Here is a 20,917-nt window from a genome sequence, read left to right on the forward strand (position 1 = left end):
TAAATCCTAGATCTAAATCTAGTAATAATTATCAAAAAATGTCATCGATGCAACGGTCCCCATGCATCTCATCAATGCAAGTTCAAGTCAGCAACTTACTATAAGTGCAGTAAGCAAGGTCACATTGCCAAGGCCTGATTTGCAAAGTCTTCGTCTGTAGCTAGATCTAGCCAGTCAAGACATACCACAACCAAAGGCTGCCCTATGTTAACTGTCACCAAGACAGCCTAAACCAACCAATGAACCACTCTACCAGTGAAAATGCTCAAACTGATTCGCAGCCGGAGTTCAACCTGTTCTCTGTGAAATCTACAAGTCATGCTCCCATCAATGTACTAGTTTGTATCAACGGTAAGAGCATCAACTTCCAACTTGACACGGGAGCATCTCTAACCGTCATCACAAAGAAGGACTTTGACGCTGTCACAGGAAGATCATTGCCTCTACAACCATGTCACAAGTGCCTAACAACATACACAGGTGACAATGTTCCGGTGATAGGAGAAAGTATGGTTCATGTAAGCTATAATGGTCAAAGTGTTAAACTTCCTCTTCTTGTGGTTGAAGGAAATGGACCACCATTACTAGGTAGGTACTGGTTAGTTGATCTTAAGTTAGACTGGGGGAGTATATTTTCAGTGAACAAAGCAAGAGAATCTAGTTTTACTTCAATACATAAAGTTATATCTGAAAATGAAGGTGTCTTTGGTAATTCAGGATTACTAAATGATAGGACAGTGAAGATAAGCATTAAAGACACAAATCCAACATACTGCAAAGCTAGAGTTCCACCTTATGCAATGAGGGATAACATTGAAAATGAGCTAAGTAGATTGGAATCTAATGGCATCATAAAGAAGGTAGACTATTCCGATTGGGCAACGCCCATTGTGCCAGTGTTAAAGAAGGATGGTTCTGTAAGAATCTGTGGAGACTATAAAGCTACACTGAATAAGCAAATAGAGCTAAATAGGTACCCTATTCCTAACATTGAGGAAATTGCTTTGAATTTGACAGGAGGAGACAAATTCACTGAATTAGACTTTAGTCATGCTTACACTGAACTAGAAATTCATCCAGATTCAAAAGTCTATACGACAATAAACACACATAAGGGACTCTACCAATATGAAAGCCTATGTTTTGGTATATCATCTGGCCCTCGAATCTTCCAGGCTGTCATGGACAGCATTTTTCAGGACATTCCAAATGTTTGTGTTTACTTTGACAATGTATACATAACTAGTAAGAATGACACTGAACATCTTAAAACAGTTGATAAAGTCTTGAAAATAGTTGGTGAAAAGGGTTTAAAGATAAACAAAGATAAACGTCAATTCATGCTGACAGATATTAGTTTTCTGGGTTTTAATTTGAGCAGACAGGGTCTCAGACCTCAACCTGAGAAAACAAAAGCCATTAAAGAAGCACCCAAACCTGAAAATACCCAACAGCTAAGAGCTTTTTTGGGCTTCATAAATTACTATGCGAAGTTCATAGGGAATCTGTCTGGTAAGCTATCACCACTGTCCAAGCTGCTGCAGAAAAATGCAACTTGGCACTGGGGTAAACAACAAGATGCTGCTTTTAATGCAGCAAAAGAAGCTTTTTCTTCTGACACCTTACTAACTCACTATGACCCAGGGAAAAGACTTATCTTAACATGTGATGCTTCACCAGATGGTGTAGGAGCAGTTTTATCGCACATAGATGAAAATGGTGACAGACCCATTGCTTTTGCCAGTAGATCTTTGAACCAGGCTGAGAAAAATTATTCTCAGTTAGATAGGGAAGGCTTAGGCATCATTTTTGGTGTTAAGAAATTTCACAAGTTTCTGTTTGGTAGAGAGTTCACCATCTTTACAGATCATAAGCCATTGCTGGGTTTGTTTGGGGAAAACAAACCCCTGCCTGAGCATGCCTCACCAAGGATTCAAAGGTGGGCTATCACACTAGCCGCATACAATTATGAATTGAAATACAAACCTGGATCTGAGAATAGTGCAGATAGTCTTAGTCGTTTACCTTTAAAAAACCAAAGCCTTAGTTATGTACCTGAAGATGTATTTGTTCTTTTCACTATCATGGATAACTCCAAGATAAATGTGAATGATGTTAAGAGAGAAACACAAAAAGATGAGTGCTTGATAAAAGTATATGAGTACTGTAAGAATGAAAGAGTAAACAGGTTCTTAGCCAAATACCGCACAACTCCTCATATAACAACAGGTGTTGCACCATGCGAATTGCTGTGTGGTAGGAAAATTAAAACTCACCTTGACCTACTACATCCAACTGTTCAAAGGTCTGTTTCCCAACATCAACATACACAAAAAGTAAATCATGACAAAACATCCATTGAGAGAGAATTTGGAGTTAAGGAGAATGTGTATCTGAGAAATTATGGGATAGGGGAAAAATGGATGCCAGGTCAAATTGTTCAATGTACAGGACCTGTGTCTTATAAAGTAAAAACAAATGATGGACTTATTGTCCGTAGACATGCAGACCAGTTAAAAATAACTTGTGCAGATAATAAGTGTGAATCTGTCAATCCCACCAGATCTGACCGGTTCACACCAACTCAGTTTGTTCCACAATCAAGTTCTGTTGATATGAGTGAACCAAGTAGTCTAGAGTCAAAAAATGTAAATTCTGGAATTAATCATTTAGATCCTGGACTTCCTGAGCTAGAGAGTCCAGATGGTCAGAATCTTGAGTCACCAAATCAACAGCCAAATGATTCAAATCATATAATGTTTTGTATTGACTTTTGAAGTGTTGTTAATTGAAAGATACTATCATTCACGCTCTTGAGAGCTATGTTATTATTTACTAAGGGTAAAGGGATGTAATATATTGAGCTTTGTGAAGTCAAGGGAACTCACTCTTCTTGTATTAGTCTTATAATGTTTGAGTGATGTCCCTTGCATGTCATGTGCTTCCGGTTTCTGATACAGAATAAAATGTGGTGTGCATAGAACATGGCTTCCTCGTCTGTTGTGTTACCTATCTAAGTACAAATCTACTTCAGTGTGGGGTCGATCGGTACTCGCAAAACGGTGAAATTTGTTGACGTAACTGATACTTTTCAAACAAATATAAATAACACATTCAAACATGGGTTACATATATAAAAATACCAGATTTCCACAAATAAAGACTTAAACTTTATTGCCATATAATTTTTATTCTTATAGCACAACTAGAAGTAGTGAATTTTTTTTTTTTGAAAACCGCAAACAATGACCCCTAAACGCACTTTTTCGCCAGTTTGGACTACCTACTTCCATGACTTCATTAAAACGATGGTGCCCATAAATCTCATTTAAATTGTTTTGTACTATGTAAATTAAAAAGCAATTAATTCTCTTAAGTATTATTTAAATAAGACATAATAAAGAATCCTATAGCTTTATAAATGAATGTATTCAAAACTAATAATATAAATACAAAATTAAATCATAAAAATAAAAATAACGCGAGAAACCATTTCACAAATAAAGTTTACGTGACCAGCTAGCTTTCTTTATTTTGTCACATTTTTCGGTAAGCATAAATATGTAATACAAACATTTGTAAAACACGGTTATTGCTGGCCCGAAATGAATTCGTATTTATTTTTGTCTGGTTCGTTATCTCAGAGTGGTAATACATTGCAATAAAATAGATTAAAATACTCAGCTAATAGACTATTTAAAAATTAGAGAAGCAGGCTACTTATATATATGTATGTATGTATGTATGTATATATATATATATATATATATATATATATATATATATATATATATATATATATATATATATATATATATATAGGGGGGGGCACATTTTTTTGCGGGGGAGCTTTTTTTTTCTATTTCCGCCACTGATCGCAAGTAAACGTACAGCCCACTTCTTGGCTTTCTTTTCCGCGCCTAGCTCAGCGCCAGACATGTGGGAGGCGCTTTTTGGGTGAATGGAAAAAAAACAGAAAAAAAAGTCAGTATTTTATTTATTTGTTGAAAATTGTAAAATTCTATATGTTTATTGTTATGGGTTGTATTTTTTATAGCATATATTATTTATAGACATTAAAAGCATTATCGTTTATAACAATTGTATGTAAAATACTCTAAGGTAATTTACAATCTCAACTTTTGTTACGTAGGCCTACTTAGTTAAATACGCGGTAGAAAAGTTAATTATGATAGAAATTTAGGCACATCATTGTGTTTTGCACATGTTTTGCCGTAGGCTATTCTCTGGTCGGCCTCTCCTCAGTCGGCCTTGTCCGAACATATTGTGTGTTGTTGACGTTTTGTGTTAATGACAGCCTTTGAACCTTGTCTGTTTTAATCTTATGCTTTGTTACGTAATGAGCGTGATAAATGTGGACAGTAAAGGTGGTTGAACTATTGTTGTGATGAGGTGAGGGCAGCAAGTTAGATGAACTTACCATTTCACGGTAATTTAATGTTGGTATTTTAAAAAAAACAACAACACGATATTGAAAAGTAAAGAAATTATGTATCTGGTTGATTTTGACACACAATCAATCGTGTATGCCTTTACATATCTATATTAAGAGAGTGATTATTTCCCCTACTTTAATCCGCTTGTCTTATAAATATTCTACTATGTTAGATGTTTTTTTTTACATGGTTTACAAAAGAGATTGTGTTGCGTTTATTGTTTTTTGTTGTATTTTGTGTATATATATAGTGTTTTTTGTTTGTTTTGTGTGATAAATTGTTTTGTGTTGTCGATCAACGTTGTGTTTTGTTACTTTGTTTTCTACAGAGTACTCTTTGAGTGTTTACACTGTTGCGAAGCAATGACATACAGCTAGTGCATATATATATATATATATATATATATATATATATATATATATATATATATATATATATATATATATATATATATATATATGGCGCATTTTTCTCGACTCTCCACTCCTCTTAACCCGAAAAGCCTCTGCATCAAACCATAATGTTTTTGTAAATGTACAAACACAAAAATATGAGTTAGACGGGCATAAACGCGCCAGTTCTACAAATTGTAGTACAATGAGAATTGAATCTGTCATCGCTTCATGTCACATAATGTTTATTTAAAGTGAACGCTCCCTTTAATTATAATACAATAATAAACCGCGAGACAGTGAAATAAATATGTTTTTGATTGACAACGCTTAGGCTATAAAAACAGGAAATAACAAGAATGATATACGAAGACTTAGCTTGGTGTTTCCGGTAGCACTTCATCTGAAAATATTTGTCTGCAGCAGTGGCGAAGGTCGGAATTAGTCACGGGGGAGTTTTCAAAACTTAATAAGTTAATATATAGCTGTGTGTAAGTGTCGCTAAGTTGTCACAATTTGTGTATCAGTGTGTTTGTGTGCACGTGTGAGTGTCTGGTCATCTTAAGTTTTTCTGTCGCCCAATTGAAGTGTGTGAGCAGTTCGTCAAAAACAAATTGTCAAGTGTTGCGTGAGGCGGGTGCTTTCCTTTGCTGCAAACATGGTATGTTTTTAATTTTTCAATCCTTAATTTTAATAACGGTTGGTGCAAGATTGACTGTAGCTCAGCTTTTCATCGACTTTTGTGGACGCTTGGGGACTTGGGGGGGGGGGGGGGGGGGGGGGGTTCGAGTGTAACAACAAAATACTTACATTTGGAAATAATTAAAAATACTTTTTAAAAAACTGCACATAAAATGGGTGTTATACTATATGTTAAATTTTCTAAAATTATTCATGGTATTTCAAGTTTAGTTTTCAAACAATTGTAACTACATCATAGTAGGCCTACATCATTATTTTGTGTCAAAGCCTAAGATGATGTAGATCTAGTCTTTTAAAAAAAAAGTAAAACCTCAAAGTAATTAGATATTTAAATATCAGCGTGTGTATAATGTGCTCGCTAGCTCAGATGTGTAGGGGTCAGCGCGAATACACAAAAGGGGAGAAGTGGTTTGTTATGGAAACACACGTAACATAAAGCTGAGTATAAGTAATACAGTGACGTCACTTTGATTAGCCGAATTTACTCGAACCCATGTAGTCGTTGATAGCCAGACAGCCGTAAATGATATTAAAAAGTTCGGTCTGCAGCATCTATGTATAACTACCTGCATTCTCTAACTTTTTATAATGGATAAAAAGCTTTTAAAGTCATGAGGCACGATACATAGCGTCCACCCGCGAACATACTTTCAATAAAGAACAATTTTAGATAGTCTTGACAATTTCACACAATCACAGTAAATTTACACGCCGTAGACTTGCGGACATCTTGGAAAAGATTGTTATTCCCAATCGTTATTTAGGCCTATTTATAGATTATAACGAAAGTATCGAATCCCTATATTACATTACCAGCTAATAATACAGCTATGTACCCATTACATGCTAATGAATCAGTAATTTTGCAGCATGCTTTTAGAGCTCTACTAAATTTTTTTGGAAGTCCTCAATTCAAAGTTTTTTAGACGTCATAAATGGATGACCCCTATAGATTACTATTCAATAACAGAAGGGAAGATAACTAGCTAGACTGGTAGACGCTATCAACCTACCAGTCTGGCGAGCTGTGGTTCACGCCGAATGTTTACAATCGTAGAGCCGGGTCGAATTAGTGAAGGCTATTAGAGGCGGATAATAACGTTTTAAACGATTTGAAACTAAGGGGATTAAGAACTGGCCTTCACTTCATCAGCTGACTGTGGTCTGTAAATTATGATCAAATACGGTTGCTTTTAGATATCGCGAGCAACTGAATATTTTAGTCGTGTCGACTTCACAAATTAGGAATCAATAAAAAGTAGCAAATAAAACAAATATATTTTTTTTTATTGCTATAAGCTTTTAAATGCACCGAAAATAAGAAAATAAAGTGTGTTTGCTTTATTTAGTAAAAGCTTTGGTCGATCGTGAGATCTTTTACATATTTTTAAGGGACAAAAGTTTTTACTAAAGAAAGTAAATACACTTTATTTTCTTATTTTCAATGCATTTAAAAGCTTGTTGATTATAACAAAGCGTATTTGTTGATGTGACAATACGTTGTTATTGTGAGTTCTTTCTTCAATAGAGACGAAGAATTGTTCTTTCATTTTCCAACTTTATTTACAGTGATAAGATAGATCCATAAGGAATAATAATAATAAATCCATAGTAGGATAACAATAAGCCAATAGTAGGATAACAATAAGCCAATAGTAGGATAACAATAAGCCAATAGCAGGATAACAATAAGCCAATAGTAGGATAACAATAAGCCAATAGTAGGATAACAATAAGCCAATAGCAGGATAACAATAAGCCAATAGTAGGATAACAATAAGCCAATAGCAGGATAACAATAAGCCAATAGCAGGATAACAATAAGCCAATAGTAGGATAACAATAAGCCAATAGTAGGATAACAATAAGCCAATAGTAGGATAACAATAAGCCAATAGTAGGATAACAATAAGCCAATAGTAGGATAACAATAAGCCAATAGTAGGATAACAATAAGCCAATAGCAGGATAACAATAAGCCAATAGTAGGATAACAATAAGCCAATAGCAGGATAACAATAAGCCAAGGACAATCCACGAACATAGTGACATGGTGACGGCTTACATTCTTCTATACAGGCACCCTTGTCCCAGTAGCGTAGCGAGGGGGGGGGGGGCGGGGGGCGGGGGGACGACATATGTCCCCGGGCGCCGACCTTAGGGGGCGCCAAAATGGGTTGGAAAAATAAATTCAAAGGTTGAGGGGGTGCAAATTGAAAGTTTGAGGAGGGGGGTGCAAATCGAAATCTCGAGGGGGGTGCAAATCGAAAGTTTGAGGGGGGGGGGGGTGGGAGGGTGTTGCAAATCGAAATCTCGAGGGGGGGTGCAAATTGAAAGTTTGTCCCCGGGCGCCGGGAAGGGTCGCTACGCCTCTGCCTTGTCCACCTTACGCTCCCCTTTTATACCCTTCATTCTCTCCCCTAACGTCAGTGAGCGATATAACAAAAAGCGTGGAAAAACATGATTAGTCGCTCACAAAGTCCGTCCATTGGCCAGGTATTCTACTTTCATACAAGTTCATCCTAAATATAAAACAAATAAACAATACCAAAAGTACAGTCTGTTACATTGATATAAAGTTTTTTTTTAATATTTGTTTTATTACATGTTAGTGTTTATGGATGTGTCCCCAACCTTTCAGTTTAATCTTAAATGTATGCGCCTCAGTAGAATTATAATTATTTGCTCATGGAGAATTTTCTGTTTATTCTTAATTTTTTTCTTATTACATTTTTCTTCTAGGATCAAGCGTCAACCGAAGGGTCCGAAAGAAAGCAACATACACCAAGTGAAGGGACCAAACGAAAACCTCCTGGACCTTTAGGCTTGCCCTGCATTGGTTCACTCATTGATTACAAAGGGCCTTCAACAAACTTGGAGTGGACGAAGCGGTTTGGACCGATTTACTCCGTCAAGCTAGGGAGCAAGACACTCGTCTACCTGAATAATGTACACCTGGTCGAAACTTATCTAGAAGGAAAAATGGGCGAAAAATTTCTAGACAGACCAATGGGACCAGGAGCCATAGGGGAAGGTAAAATGTTTATTTCCGACCCTGCACTAGAAGGTTTTAAGAGGCTAAAAAGTGATTGAATTTAAATATATAATAATAAACTAATATAAGAAAGCCGTGGGCTGCTATATTTATGTATTGAATACATATACTCGAATATATTTAGCTTAATTAGAAATACAAATAAAAAAGCATATAAGTGTACTTATCTAGATGAAAACATAGACTACGGCTAAATCCCAAGGAATGAACATCTCAAATATATTAATGGGTGGAACTTCGGGGCGGGGAAATAGTTGGGAACATGTCGTGGGGGGTGTATGCCATGCCCTACAAAAGAGTCTCATCTGGTTTTGTGTTACCTTACGGGACATCGACCACAAAAAAAGTTGTCTGTGTCTACAATTAGGGCGTCAGATACGCGTTTATTTATGGCCTGTTTCTCTCTTGGCCAGCGCGGGAATTTCTACAAGGTAATCAATACAGATGAGAGTGTGCATTGAACTGGAGATGTTTCGCAGTTCTATCTCTAAACTAGTCGGTCAAAAGGTCAATGCTTTAAGGAGATGTGATGCTGGATACTCTCAAACTGTTTGAACCTTGAATTTAATAAAATGGTATTTTGGTTGGCTAAAGCTGCCAGCCCTACCACACCTTACAACCTAAAAAAAACCACTTCTACATAGGTCGGTGTCTAAACCATCCACTCTGCTGTGTTAGACCCTCCCTACAACTAAGGACGCGTTTTCCAAACTAACCCTAACCCTAACCCTAATTCTAACCCTAGCCCTAACACCCAGGTTATGCCTTCCTATCAGGTTCAGGTGGGAGGGGGGAGATAATTCTCTAACGGTGAGCATGGACTGCCACACCCCCCCCCCCCACATTGCATTTAATCAATATGAGCTCAACTACTCTACTATTAATTGAAATAAAAATGGCTCTATAATGTGACCCCAATAACTTTACATACAAATCTGCTAAGAATCAAAATACTTTAACACTACTTAAAGCATGCCCATAATATTCATAATAATAACAAAGGGCACAATTATGCTGAACGATACCACTACGTTGTACCGAAAACAATATGTTGATGCTTGTTCCTTAGGTTGTCCTTACAGTTTATCAAAAACAATATGGACATTCTTATTCTTAGTTATGCTCATATAATGCATGAAAAGGAATACATTCTAAGGGATGCCCCTACAATTTAACAAAAAGTGTATGGGCGTTATTACACTACACATGGTCATGTATTGCACGTAAGGTACCCCAAAATGTGTAATATTAAAATGGGCGTAATTCCCTTTAGATGCACTTAAAATGTATTATAATGAGCATGTAGATAAAAACGTTAAAATGTTCCCAAAAATAGACACAATGATGATAGGTATAATTACTGTATGATGCACTTCGAATGTAATATATGAATATAAGCATAATTACTTTCGAGATGCCGTTACAATATATAAATTGACAATGGGCATACTTACTATATGGATGCCTTTAAAATTTATTTTAAAGCGAAGTGGCCATATACGAATAATTAATTTAAAGATGCCATATAAAAATAAATGTGGATATAATTACTTTACCAATGTCTTTAAAGATTAGTATAACGAATATGGGCATAATTACTTTAAAGATGCCCCTATAGTGCAAAGGGATTATATGGGCAAAATTACTCTAAAAGATGCCCCTACATTTAATATAAAGACCGAGTTTATTAAAGGAATATCAATGACTACAATGGGACTATCCTTCACTGATACAAACAGTCCACGACAAACAAACTTATTACATGTTACATACAGAATTGAGCTTTATATATTAGATTTTTGTATTCATACTGAAAATATATTCTAAACTATAGGAAAATCATAACTTGCGTTCTATTAAACTAATGTCATTAACGTTTTAAAAATCATCCAAGGTAAAATAAAACCTTTTAAAATAACTTGATCGAGACTGCAGCTAACTAAGCCCGCCCATTTTGCCCGCCGTGTATTTGAATGAGGAGAAATCTAGCAGACGACACATTTCTGCTGAACGGCAGTGAACGGTCTTTCACGTCACAACTGAACTCCCTTAAAAATCCGATACAGCGTATCACTGAAAATCAGTCACATCATCGTAGCCATTTAAAAACAAACGCGTTTTTTTTCACAGATCATTCTCTATGCTACAGATTAAATTTGATCAATACAAATGGTATAAAATTAAAGGTAAATAAATGCAGTTTTTAATTTTTAGTCATCTTGAACAATAAGGAAGTTTAAATTCTTAGGCGACACCCTAGCTATAGAATCTAGAAACATAAAAGTAAACATCGTATGCTGTGCATTGGTTGCATTGTATTGTCTTATTACAAGTACTGAATAATGTCTATTTATGTAACGACTTAAATTTTTTATAGTTGGCAAAAGTTTTTACTAACTCTAACACTTACCACCAAAGAAGACTGCCACCCCCACGAACGAAATGGAATTTCTTTAGAAAACTACTTTTATCAGTGTTCGTCACCCCGTAAAATGGTTCCCAGAAAGAAACGCAACAGAAAAAAAGCGCAACGGAAAAAAAGAGCAAAAAAATGCGCAACAGAAAAAAGCGCAAACAGAAAAAAGCGCAAACAGAAAAAACGCAAACAGAAAAAAGCTCACACAGAAAAAACGCAAACAGAAGAAATGCAAACAGAAAAAAAACGCAGCGGAAAAATGCGCAACGGAAAAAAGCGCAAAAAAAAGAATAAAAAATGCAAACAGAAAAAAGCCCACACAGAAAAGTGTGCACATCGAAAAATGCGCAAAGAGAATTTTTAGCAAAGACGTGTGTTGCAATACAATCAAGAACTTTTTTCTGTTTGCGCTTTTTCCGTTGCGCATTTTTTTGCGCTTTTTCCGTTGCGCTTTTTTCCGTTGTTCTATTTTCCGTTGCGCTTCTTTCCGGTCACCTCGTAAAATATAGTCCGCCCCCCCCCCCTAAAAAAAAGCATCAAGTGCGTCTTTTCTCACCCCCCCCCCCCTTCCCCATCGGAGAAATAAGTCTGGAAGAAACACTGCCAACTGCTGCCCATTCGCTCTGGGTTATCCGTTTGCGACAACCGGGTATGTGGCAGGGAGGAGAGGTCTTAAAGAAGCCGACATTTTTTTTGACGCTTATGGAAGTTGGGTTAGTGTTTAATTCCGCATACTAATATTTAAAAAATTAAAGTAATAATACTAATAATTATTGTTAATATTGTTTTGTTATATTTAATATTTAAGGTTTACTTTTTGGAAATGGAGAAGCATGGAAGAAAAACAAAAAAGCTTTCATGAAAGCTCTGTACACACACAGTTTCTGCGAGACAATGGAAGGCGCAATACAGACAGAACTTAAACTCGTCATAGGGAATTTGCAGACGCACTGTGGGAGAGAAGTGAACATCGGTGACCTGATGATTTCAGCTTGTGTTAATGCTGTTGCCGCCCTGCTTCTAGGAGGTTCCCTCCCGCATGATTCAGCTGATAGAAAAGAACTTGAGAAGGTGGCAAGGAATTTGGAAGGCTGTGATTTAAACTCCGTATTGACACAAATTGCAATCAAGTTACCAAAGTAAGAATAGAGCAAAATCAAGTAGCTTTACTTTTTAAATTTATTGACCTAGATGGCCCAGAAAAACATTTTATCTTTGTTGGCATGTACCAAAATATTTATTCGATTTATTTAATTGAACAAGGACAGGGTTGAGTTATCTATTGTAGTAGCCCACTGTATCCATAGTGTAAGGCGCTCTTTATAACGAATTTAAGCACTATAGTGATCATGTGGGGAAACAGGCGCACCGAATAACATGACCATCGAGGTCCTCGAGGGCGCCTTTATAATTTCAGAAGGACCTTTGATTCCGAGCGCTAAACGTCCGATTGGAAAAACCCAATTGCTATAATAGCTTCGAATGATCTAGGGGCACCCAACCGAAAAAGAAAATGACAATACTACCACTAAATAAACAAGAATAAGTAACTATAGATAAACCATCACCTAAAGCTCAGGACCTTGAGGATGATTGGCGGTATGCAATTTGCTCCACGTATCCTTTGGTTATTAATGTCATTAATAACCAAGCCACTTCAAGATCTTTTGCTTTTAATCTCAGTTGTTTTACTCATTACTTAATGCTTTCATTTCTTGTACTCTCAATTATTTTACCCTTATTTCTTTTACTCGTATTTTACAACCTTTTATTACAATCTTTTATTTAATTCCGTCTGTCTTAGTTACTTACTAATCGAAACGGGAGAGCGAAATTTCCGGCGACCTTAACCAATCAGTTTCTTGAAATCCTGCATTTGGTTCAAGGCCCAATGATAATGCAATATGACATTAAATTTGACTAAATTGAATGCCTAATTAATTTTTTATGAATTGATTAAAATTATCTGAAATTAGTAGGCAGCCTTATCCATTTTTCCGCACTAATATATGCGCGTTATCAAGTTCATTAGATGCGTAATAGTTTAATAAAATTATCTAATATAAATAAAAGCGTGAATCTCTTCCTAAATATTAGTAAAGGTATCCAGTAGATATTAAAGTGACCCACGCTTATCTTTATAACTATTTAAATAATAGTGTAGTATTATATATTCAAAGAAAATCATTTATTTTTTACTTTTTAGTTCATTGTTACATGTTATTAAAACCTTTTTTTTTAAATTTGTTTTTGTTACCCTTAATTTTTTTTTACTTTTTATTTCTTTAATTTCTTTTACTGTAAATCATTTTAATTGTATCTTTTTCTTTTTCTCTTATTTCTTTTATTCAAATTGCTTCTGCTCTTATTTCTTAAATTCAAACATCTGCAGACTGAGAGAACCTTTGTCTAAACTGTTTTTCAAAGAAATCGTCGATGTGCACGGCACGTCTCGACAGTTGCAAAGATTATTGCGACAGTGGATACGCCAAGCTAGAAGTGGCTCGTTGTCTCCGCTTCCTGCTGAGCAGACGATCTCCTCACAAGGATCAACCGTTGAAGACAGCTCAGGACAGCCACTGCTGACCCCACCAAGAGATGACAGCACCATAGAGGCGGCCATGCGTTGTGCGTCACAACTAGCTGTGCTTGGCTTCTCTGAGACAGGTCATGGGGAGCTGCCGTACGAGGCGCCGGAAGAGCCGTCCGATGTTTGTCCTCACACTCCGCTTACAGAATACCAGTGGACCTTCTCACAGCAAATGTCCCTAAATGAAAGAAACGATTCGATACTTCAAAGAATCCTGAGACAGCCGGAATTTTCTGGCGTGACAGAAGAAAACGGTGAGATTTTTTTAACGACCTATAAAATAATGCAGATTTTTAAAAGTTTTGTTAGACTGCTAAATAGTGAAGTTTTGTTAGACTGCTAAATAGTGCAATTTGTGTTTGGAAAATGTTATAGATCAAATGATGTTTCCCTTCCTGATTGTATTTAAATATTAAAAATTTGATATTTTGTGTACCTAAGATGACATTTTTTAATTCGTGGTTTCTTTAATGTGTTTGCTGTTTTAGTTTTTGCGTGTGTGTGTCGGGAACTTATTTTAAATTTTATTCAATTATTCTCCGAAAAAGACGCCACTATCCTTAAAATGGTCGTTAGGGGGAGCAGCTGCTTCCCTACCCCCCCCCCCCCCCCTGCGTACGCTACTACTAAAGCTGTAACAATCCCCCCCCTCCGGCTCTATTTCCTTCATGACTTAACTTCATTTAGTCTTTTTCTCGCGTTTCATCAGCAATAGGCTTAAATAGCTGTTTCGTTAGCCATATGCTTAGATAACTGTTTCATTAGATGGAGGATAAAAAAACCGGACTAAACTCATTAGCACCAACTACAAACTAGCCTCTAAACTGAGACATTTTTTCTCGTTAGTTATTGTAAAAAGATAATGCACCTGATTGGGAATAAAATTTGCATCGAGTAAATTCATAGTATTTATAAAGTTTCATTTTTATTAGATAATAGGGAGGGAAGCCTCCTAAGAGATGCCTGAAAGAAACTCCTTACTAACCTTAGGACAGAACAACCGATCTATACTACAAGACTGACTAAAATGTGATAGTAAATAATTCTTTAGATATACCCTCTCTCTCTTACAGATCAGGAACTGCTTCAATCCCTTATAGACTTGTTCTTTGGGGGCGTGACAAGTACTCTTTCGGCAGTTGAGTTTACCTTGATGCACCTGTGTCGGCATCCGGCCATGACAGAGCACGCCCTAGCTGAAATAGACCACGTCGTTGAAAATAAGAAAGGTGTGATCAGCTGGTCTCTGATGGAACTGATGCCCTACACACGGGCCTGTATAACAGAAGCCCTCAGGCTAGGCTCGATCACCCCGTCCTCACTTCCACACGTGGCTATGGATGATACACAGGTAAATCTATGAGCCCACAGGTAAATATATGAGCCCACAGGTAAATCCATGAGCCCACAGGTAAATATATGAGCCCACAGGTAAATCTATGAGCACACAGGTAAATGCATAAGCTCATATTTATATGCTGCTTAATAAACACACAAGTCATGGTCCTTGACAGATACAATTTATACAGAGGCCAGTGCAGGGCCTGGCCGAGACGGCTAGTACAAATCTAAAACTGATTTTTCTAATCCAAACCTACAACTAATCGTTTTCTTCGTTACATTCGTTCAGTACAGAGACACAATTAGACAGGCTTAAAACATAAGAAAACTATTTGTACTATTACTGGTACAGCAAGAAATACAATAAAAACACTTGCTGATTGTGAGGGTCTCAGGAATCTCGTACACTCAGGTAGGCCTTTACATATGCACCAAAAGTTTCGTGGAGGTTACGTACAACAGTCTGTTTAATCCAACTAATTTCCTTGCCACAAATCAACCTTTTTCTTCTTCCCCCAACCTTCAAATATCCTCCCCATTCATTCCTACACACCTCCTTTCTCTCTCTTACAACCGCTGTCACTCGAACAGTCGCTTTCCTCGTTCACCCTGTACAATAACATACACGTCAACACACCCGGCCTTGCGTATCGCAACTGGATATAAACACACACGCAATGATCCGTCCTATGTATACACCTTTCAAACAAATTACATCACCACACTGATACACCTTGAAATACAACAAAAACACGATTACTTACATTGACCACAGAAAAAAACAACAAAGATTCATATGACCGAAACCGCTCATTTTTGAGTTTGGTGGTTCACAAACTGTCCTAACCAACATTTATTTTCCTGAGGTGGCTTTCCTATAGACGCATTGACAACACAAGTAACAGCCCTTCTTAGCAATGTGGGCTGCTCTTCAAAATATAATATTTGCATACACCTTTTAAAATGTAAAAGAGAAAAAACAAAACTAGCTTAGATAAACCCCAGACTGGTCTTAAACTACAACAGCAAACACATTAATGAAACCACGAATTAAAAACTGTCATCTTCGGACTGGTCTTAAAACATCACAGTGTTCTGAGGAACATACGAAAATTTATTTTGAAGAAAAATAGATAGAAATATGATAACTGATAGCATTCATAATGTGACCAGAGAGCCCCAATAGGACGCCAGCAAAAAGCCTTTTACTATCTAGATCCCTGCGACTAGTTCTTTGTAAGCTCCTTACGATTCTCTCAACTTCAACGTTAGAGATCAGATACTTTTACTTGATTGCATTACATCTTGCCTGGATCACTGTATCAAAGAGAAATAAATATCGCGGATTCTTGAATCGCTATCCGATCAGTAAAATAGCCTACAGTTGGAGCGGATGGGCGAAATTTTAAGAGCTAAAAAAATAAGTATATTGTACGGAATAGGTCATTTTTTTATTGCTTGTTTCATAACAAGTCCTAATAGTGTAATTTGTCACTTTGTTCAGCCTAACTGATAATTTAAACTATAATACACTATTATCGAAATTGTTCTGAAGACACAACCAAAATTAGACCTTATACAAACTACACTCTAAAGCAATGATTCTTAATCTTTTTGGAGGTACCGAACCCCACCGAATCCTTCTTAATAGTTTTCGCGTCAACATTGACAAAATCTTATCGTGAATTATTTGTCGGGTCTGTGTCTTGAACTCCGCCGAAACTCTGAGACTTACATACCGAACACTTGGGTTCGATTGAACACAATTTAAGAACCACTGCTCTAAGCTCGTTTGATTTTCTTCTTTTTTTTTGTTTCAGTTTCCTAAGGAGCATAGTCGTAGGCAACACTTCGTCAACTCACTTGATTTTATGAAGATATAACCCTAATAATCCAGCCTCCCACATCTCTATTTCAAACGACTTTCTTCAGATATTTTTTGTCTCTTTCTCTTCCTCTTTCGCCGTGGACTTTACACCAGCACCTGCTTAGTGATGTTATTTACTGATATTGTGCCCTAACCACCACTTCTTTTTCCATGCTCTTATTTCATTCTTCACTGTCTCTAGCTCCGAGCCATACAGTAAAAGAGACTTCACATTTAGCTATAGATCCTGCATGAACTTTTTTGATAATGCACTTGAATTCCACATTGTCTTAGAGTGTTAAAACGCGTTTTATTGCTACTGATTATAATCAGAACATCATTAAACTGGTTCTTACTGCTTCTTCAATCAGTACAATTAGTTCTGCATTTGTTGTTGATTGTGGACGAGAAGGCAAGACTTCGAGCTGTTAACATCCGTTGGATTCCAGTTTGTTTCCTCTAGCTTGTTTTGTGATACCATCAACCAGTCAACGAAATACCTATGTCGTATTCCAATGCGAACAATAAATGTTTCAGATAAGCTGCTCTTGTATGTCACTTGTATATCCTTATTCAAACAAACTTATAATCCAACTATGTACCATATCACAACAGAGATCATTCCAAAAATACAACATAAAAGGCTGGTCTTAACAAATTAGCGCTTGCTACAAACCACCATCTAACGCAGAACAGGCATATTTTTTTCTGACATTACTAATCTTTTGTAAAAGGAAAACGAATCTTAATGGGAATTTAATTGGCGTAAAGTTTTAAGGAACGAAAATCATGCACTGCAATTATTAAACCTTTTCCGGACTGTTGCACATATGCTTACACACACACACACACACACACACACACACACACACACACACACACACACACACACACACACGCTTATAGACACCAACGATTATACGCACACACACACACACACACACACATATATATATATATATATATATATATATATATATATATATATATATATATATATATATATGGGGGGGGGGGGCGCCAAATTGAAAGTTCGCCCCGGGCGCTGGGAAGAGTCGCTACGCATTTGAGCCCTTGACCAAAAAACAAAAAATAGGAAAATAAAATGAGTAACTAGCTTACCAGGCTTATCGAAATAATTTGACAACGTTTAACAAATTGATGGTACCGGATGGTCCAATCTCTGACACACAGACAACCTCCCTTCATCCGCTCGACATCCGAAAGTGTCCAGCAACATCTGCCGGAACTGACTTCCGCATACCTCGCACACTACACGTAAACAAATAAACCCTAATTCACAGGTAACAAACAACACGGCACGAAACATAAGACAGAATTATACAAAAAGACACTTAATATAAACATTGACAACAATATAAACAAAATATATACAAACTAGCCGTAGACATTGACGTAAACACTTATACAGCGGCGCCATAATACAGGACTACATAACTAAAACGCACGAACAGTTCACGACATGAAACGAAACGATACATTCGCCTTTTTAAGTTATAGATATAATAATAACAACACTCAAGCCGCTCATACTATCGTCCTTGGGTACACAAAATGTGCTGATTCACATTTTTATTACATTTTATATCGTGTTTGGTATGTGGACACCCTCAGCCCCCCCCCCCCCCCCCCCCCTCCACCCGCTGAGTTAAGTAGCAGTGACCAAAAATGATTACAAAATAAATTGCAGATTGAAGGTTACTTCATACCAAAAGGTACCTTTGTTATGGCTGGCATCTATAGTCTACATTACGACCCTAGCTATTATTTGGATCCGGAAGAATTTCGACCACAAAGACACCTTGACAGCAAAAATAGATTCAATCGTCCTCGCAGCTTTAAACCGTTTGGAGTTGGTGAGTAAATGTTGGCAAAAATCAGGTAGATGACAATTGTTAGTCACCCCCAATAAAACTGTCATGTAAGTGGGAATGTGTGCTAGGCATAAAAAATATTAGTTTCTATGTAGAGATCACGTCATCAGTACGGTTTCTTTTACTAATGGTTAATGTTATCTTTATCAATCTGTGTGCACCGGTTAGGGTTAATGTTATCTTTATCCATTTGTGTGCACTGGTTAGGGTTAATGGTATCTTTATGAATCTGTGTGCACTGGTTAGGGTTAATGTCATCTTTATCCATTTGTGTGCACTGGTTATGGTTAATGGTATCTTTATAAACCCAGGTGCAAGACGCTGTGTTGGGGAGAAGATGGCGGAGATGCAGATTTTCCTCTACGTTGTCACAATACTACGCCATTTTAAGCTGGAGATACAGGACGAGAAGAAGTGTTCAGAAACACACATGCGGATCATTCATCGCTTGAAGGAGCTCAAATGCTTTATCTCTGCCAGAAACCGTTTCTTTTAGTTTATTTACATGCAAAAGTTGATTTATTTGTAGAGTCATTTTGATAAGTTACTATATGGGTTACCTGCATTTTATCTTCCACATTTATGGCACGTATTCTCAATTTATCTTCTACTGGTGACAAAACAAATCATCTCAGGACAAATTATTTTTAGATAAATTATCTAACAAAATATCTCAGATAAAATATCTTAGACAAAATATCTCAAACAAAATATCTCACAGCAAAATACCGATATAGTGTGACTTTTGAAAGAAACCAGACATTAAACATATATATATATATATATATATATATATATATATATATATATATATATATATATATATATATATATATATATATATATATATATATATATATATATATATATATATATATATATTAAACATTTTTGTAGCTTATGTAGCCGATATATTTTAAAACTAGATACATGGCCCATTGATGGAAAAATACAACCGGCGCTAGGTTGATAGTGTTGTCATTTTCTTTAAACAGGAACCAAAACCAAAATCACCACATAAACTTCAAATTTAACCGGAAACAAAAATTTATAATGAAAATGCATTTTTGGGGGAGGGGGAGGCACCCCAAAGAGATACCTGAAATATACTCTGCATGCAGACCACTTTTAATCCCTAAAGGCAAAAACACCCGCTGACAGTGACCAATACAGTATTGAACAAGAGTCGTTGCTTAGTATAGATTTATTGTAGGCCTATAAGCTAAACCATAGTGATTACCCAGCTATGGCATTTTCAAATGATTTTACTGTATGATTCAGGCGACACAATCACGTTTTTGAAAACATTTCTCGTTTTTACAAGCTTTTTAGTGTAGTATTACATAAAAGCTTGTTATTAAAACGTTTTTTAGAGGGAAAATGTCATCAATAATTTGATATAATTAACTGCAAGCAATTTATACGTTTTTTATTTTTTTATTTTCACTCTAAACATTTATATGTTTTCAATTTTTACTTTTCAAAATCTACTGGCATTAAAACATAAATTTAGATGTAGTTTAAGTTAGTCTTGTGTTTAGTTTAATTACAAATAAAAATAGTATGCCACATATGAGAATCAAATAAACATATTAGATCGACGTATACTTTCCTAAATACTGTAGGTATTTCACCGTTAAATATTTTGTCTGAGATAATTTGTCTGAAATACTTTTTCTATGGTATATTTTGTCCTGATGTATTTATTCTCTGCGATCTTTAGATAGTGAGATCCTTTTGCCGTAAAGTATTTTCCGAAAGATATATTAATTAAATATATTGTCTATGATATCATTTGTCTTGATATATTTTTTCCTGATATCTTTTGTCCGTGAGATCATTTGTTCTTGAGATAAATTGTTCTGAGTTCATGTGTCCGTGAAATATTTTGTCTGGGATTTTGTCCTGAGATAATTTGTTCTGTCACCTTTCATTTTTTATGTGTTTGTTGGAAAGACGCACTTTAATAAATACTTCACTATCCATTTTTGTATATTTTGCACTTATCACATAAATGTTATGAAATATTCAATTTTGGTTGCCAAAAGTTAAAGGAAGTATGAAGGGGTGTGGGTAGTCTAAAAGTGTGTGGGTATAAAAGTTGGTTAATGGAAGTATGAAAGTGTGTGGGTATTAAAGTTAATGGAAGTATGAAGGCTAGTAGGTACTGAAGTTGGATAATGGAAGTCTAAAAGTGTGTGG

The 20,917-nt window shown here is 36.1% G+C and overlaps 1 protein-coding gene across 1 annotated transcript; it reads left to right on the forward strand.

Annotated features, from left to right (window-relative positions):
• The first annotated feature begins 5,379 nt into the window (after positions 1 to 5,379).
• Positions 5,380 to 19,477, forward strand: LOC131941267 (cytochrome P450 4g15). The gene is made up of 7 exons (XM_059300407.1): positions 5,380 to 5,510; positions 8,294 to 8,585; positions 11,831 to 12,161; positions 13,415 to 13,866; positions 14,686 to 14,963; positions 18,532 to 18,697; positions 19,027 to 19,477. The coding sequence occupies exons 1-7, from the start codon at positions 5,508 to 5,510 to the stop codon at positions 19,209 to 19,211; spliced, it is 1,707 nt and encodes a 568-aa protein (XP_059156390.1). The 5' UTR covers positions 5,380 to 5,507; the 3' UTR covers positions 19,212 to 19,477.
• The last annotated feature ends 1,440 nt before the right edge of the window (positions 19,478 to 20,917 follow it).

Source organism: Physella acuta, unplaced genomic scaffold (assembly GCF_028476545.2).
Source record: "Physella acuta isolate Inbredline_101_S28 unplaced genomic scaffold, ASM2847654v3 ptg000355l, whole genome shotgun sequence".
Lineage (NCBI taxonomy): Eukaryota > Metazoa > Mollusca > Gastropoda > Physidae > Physella > Physella acuta.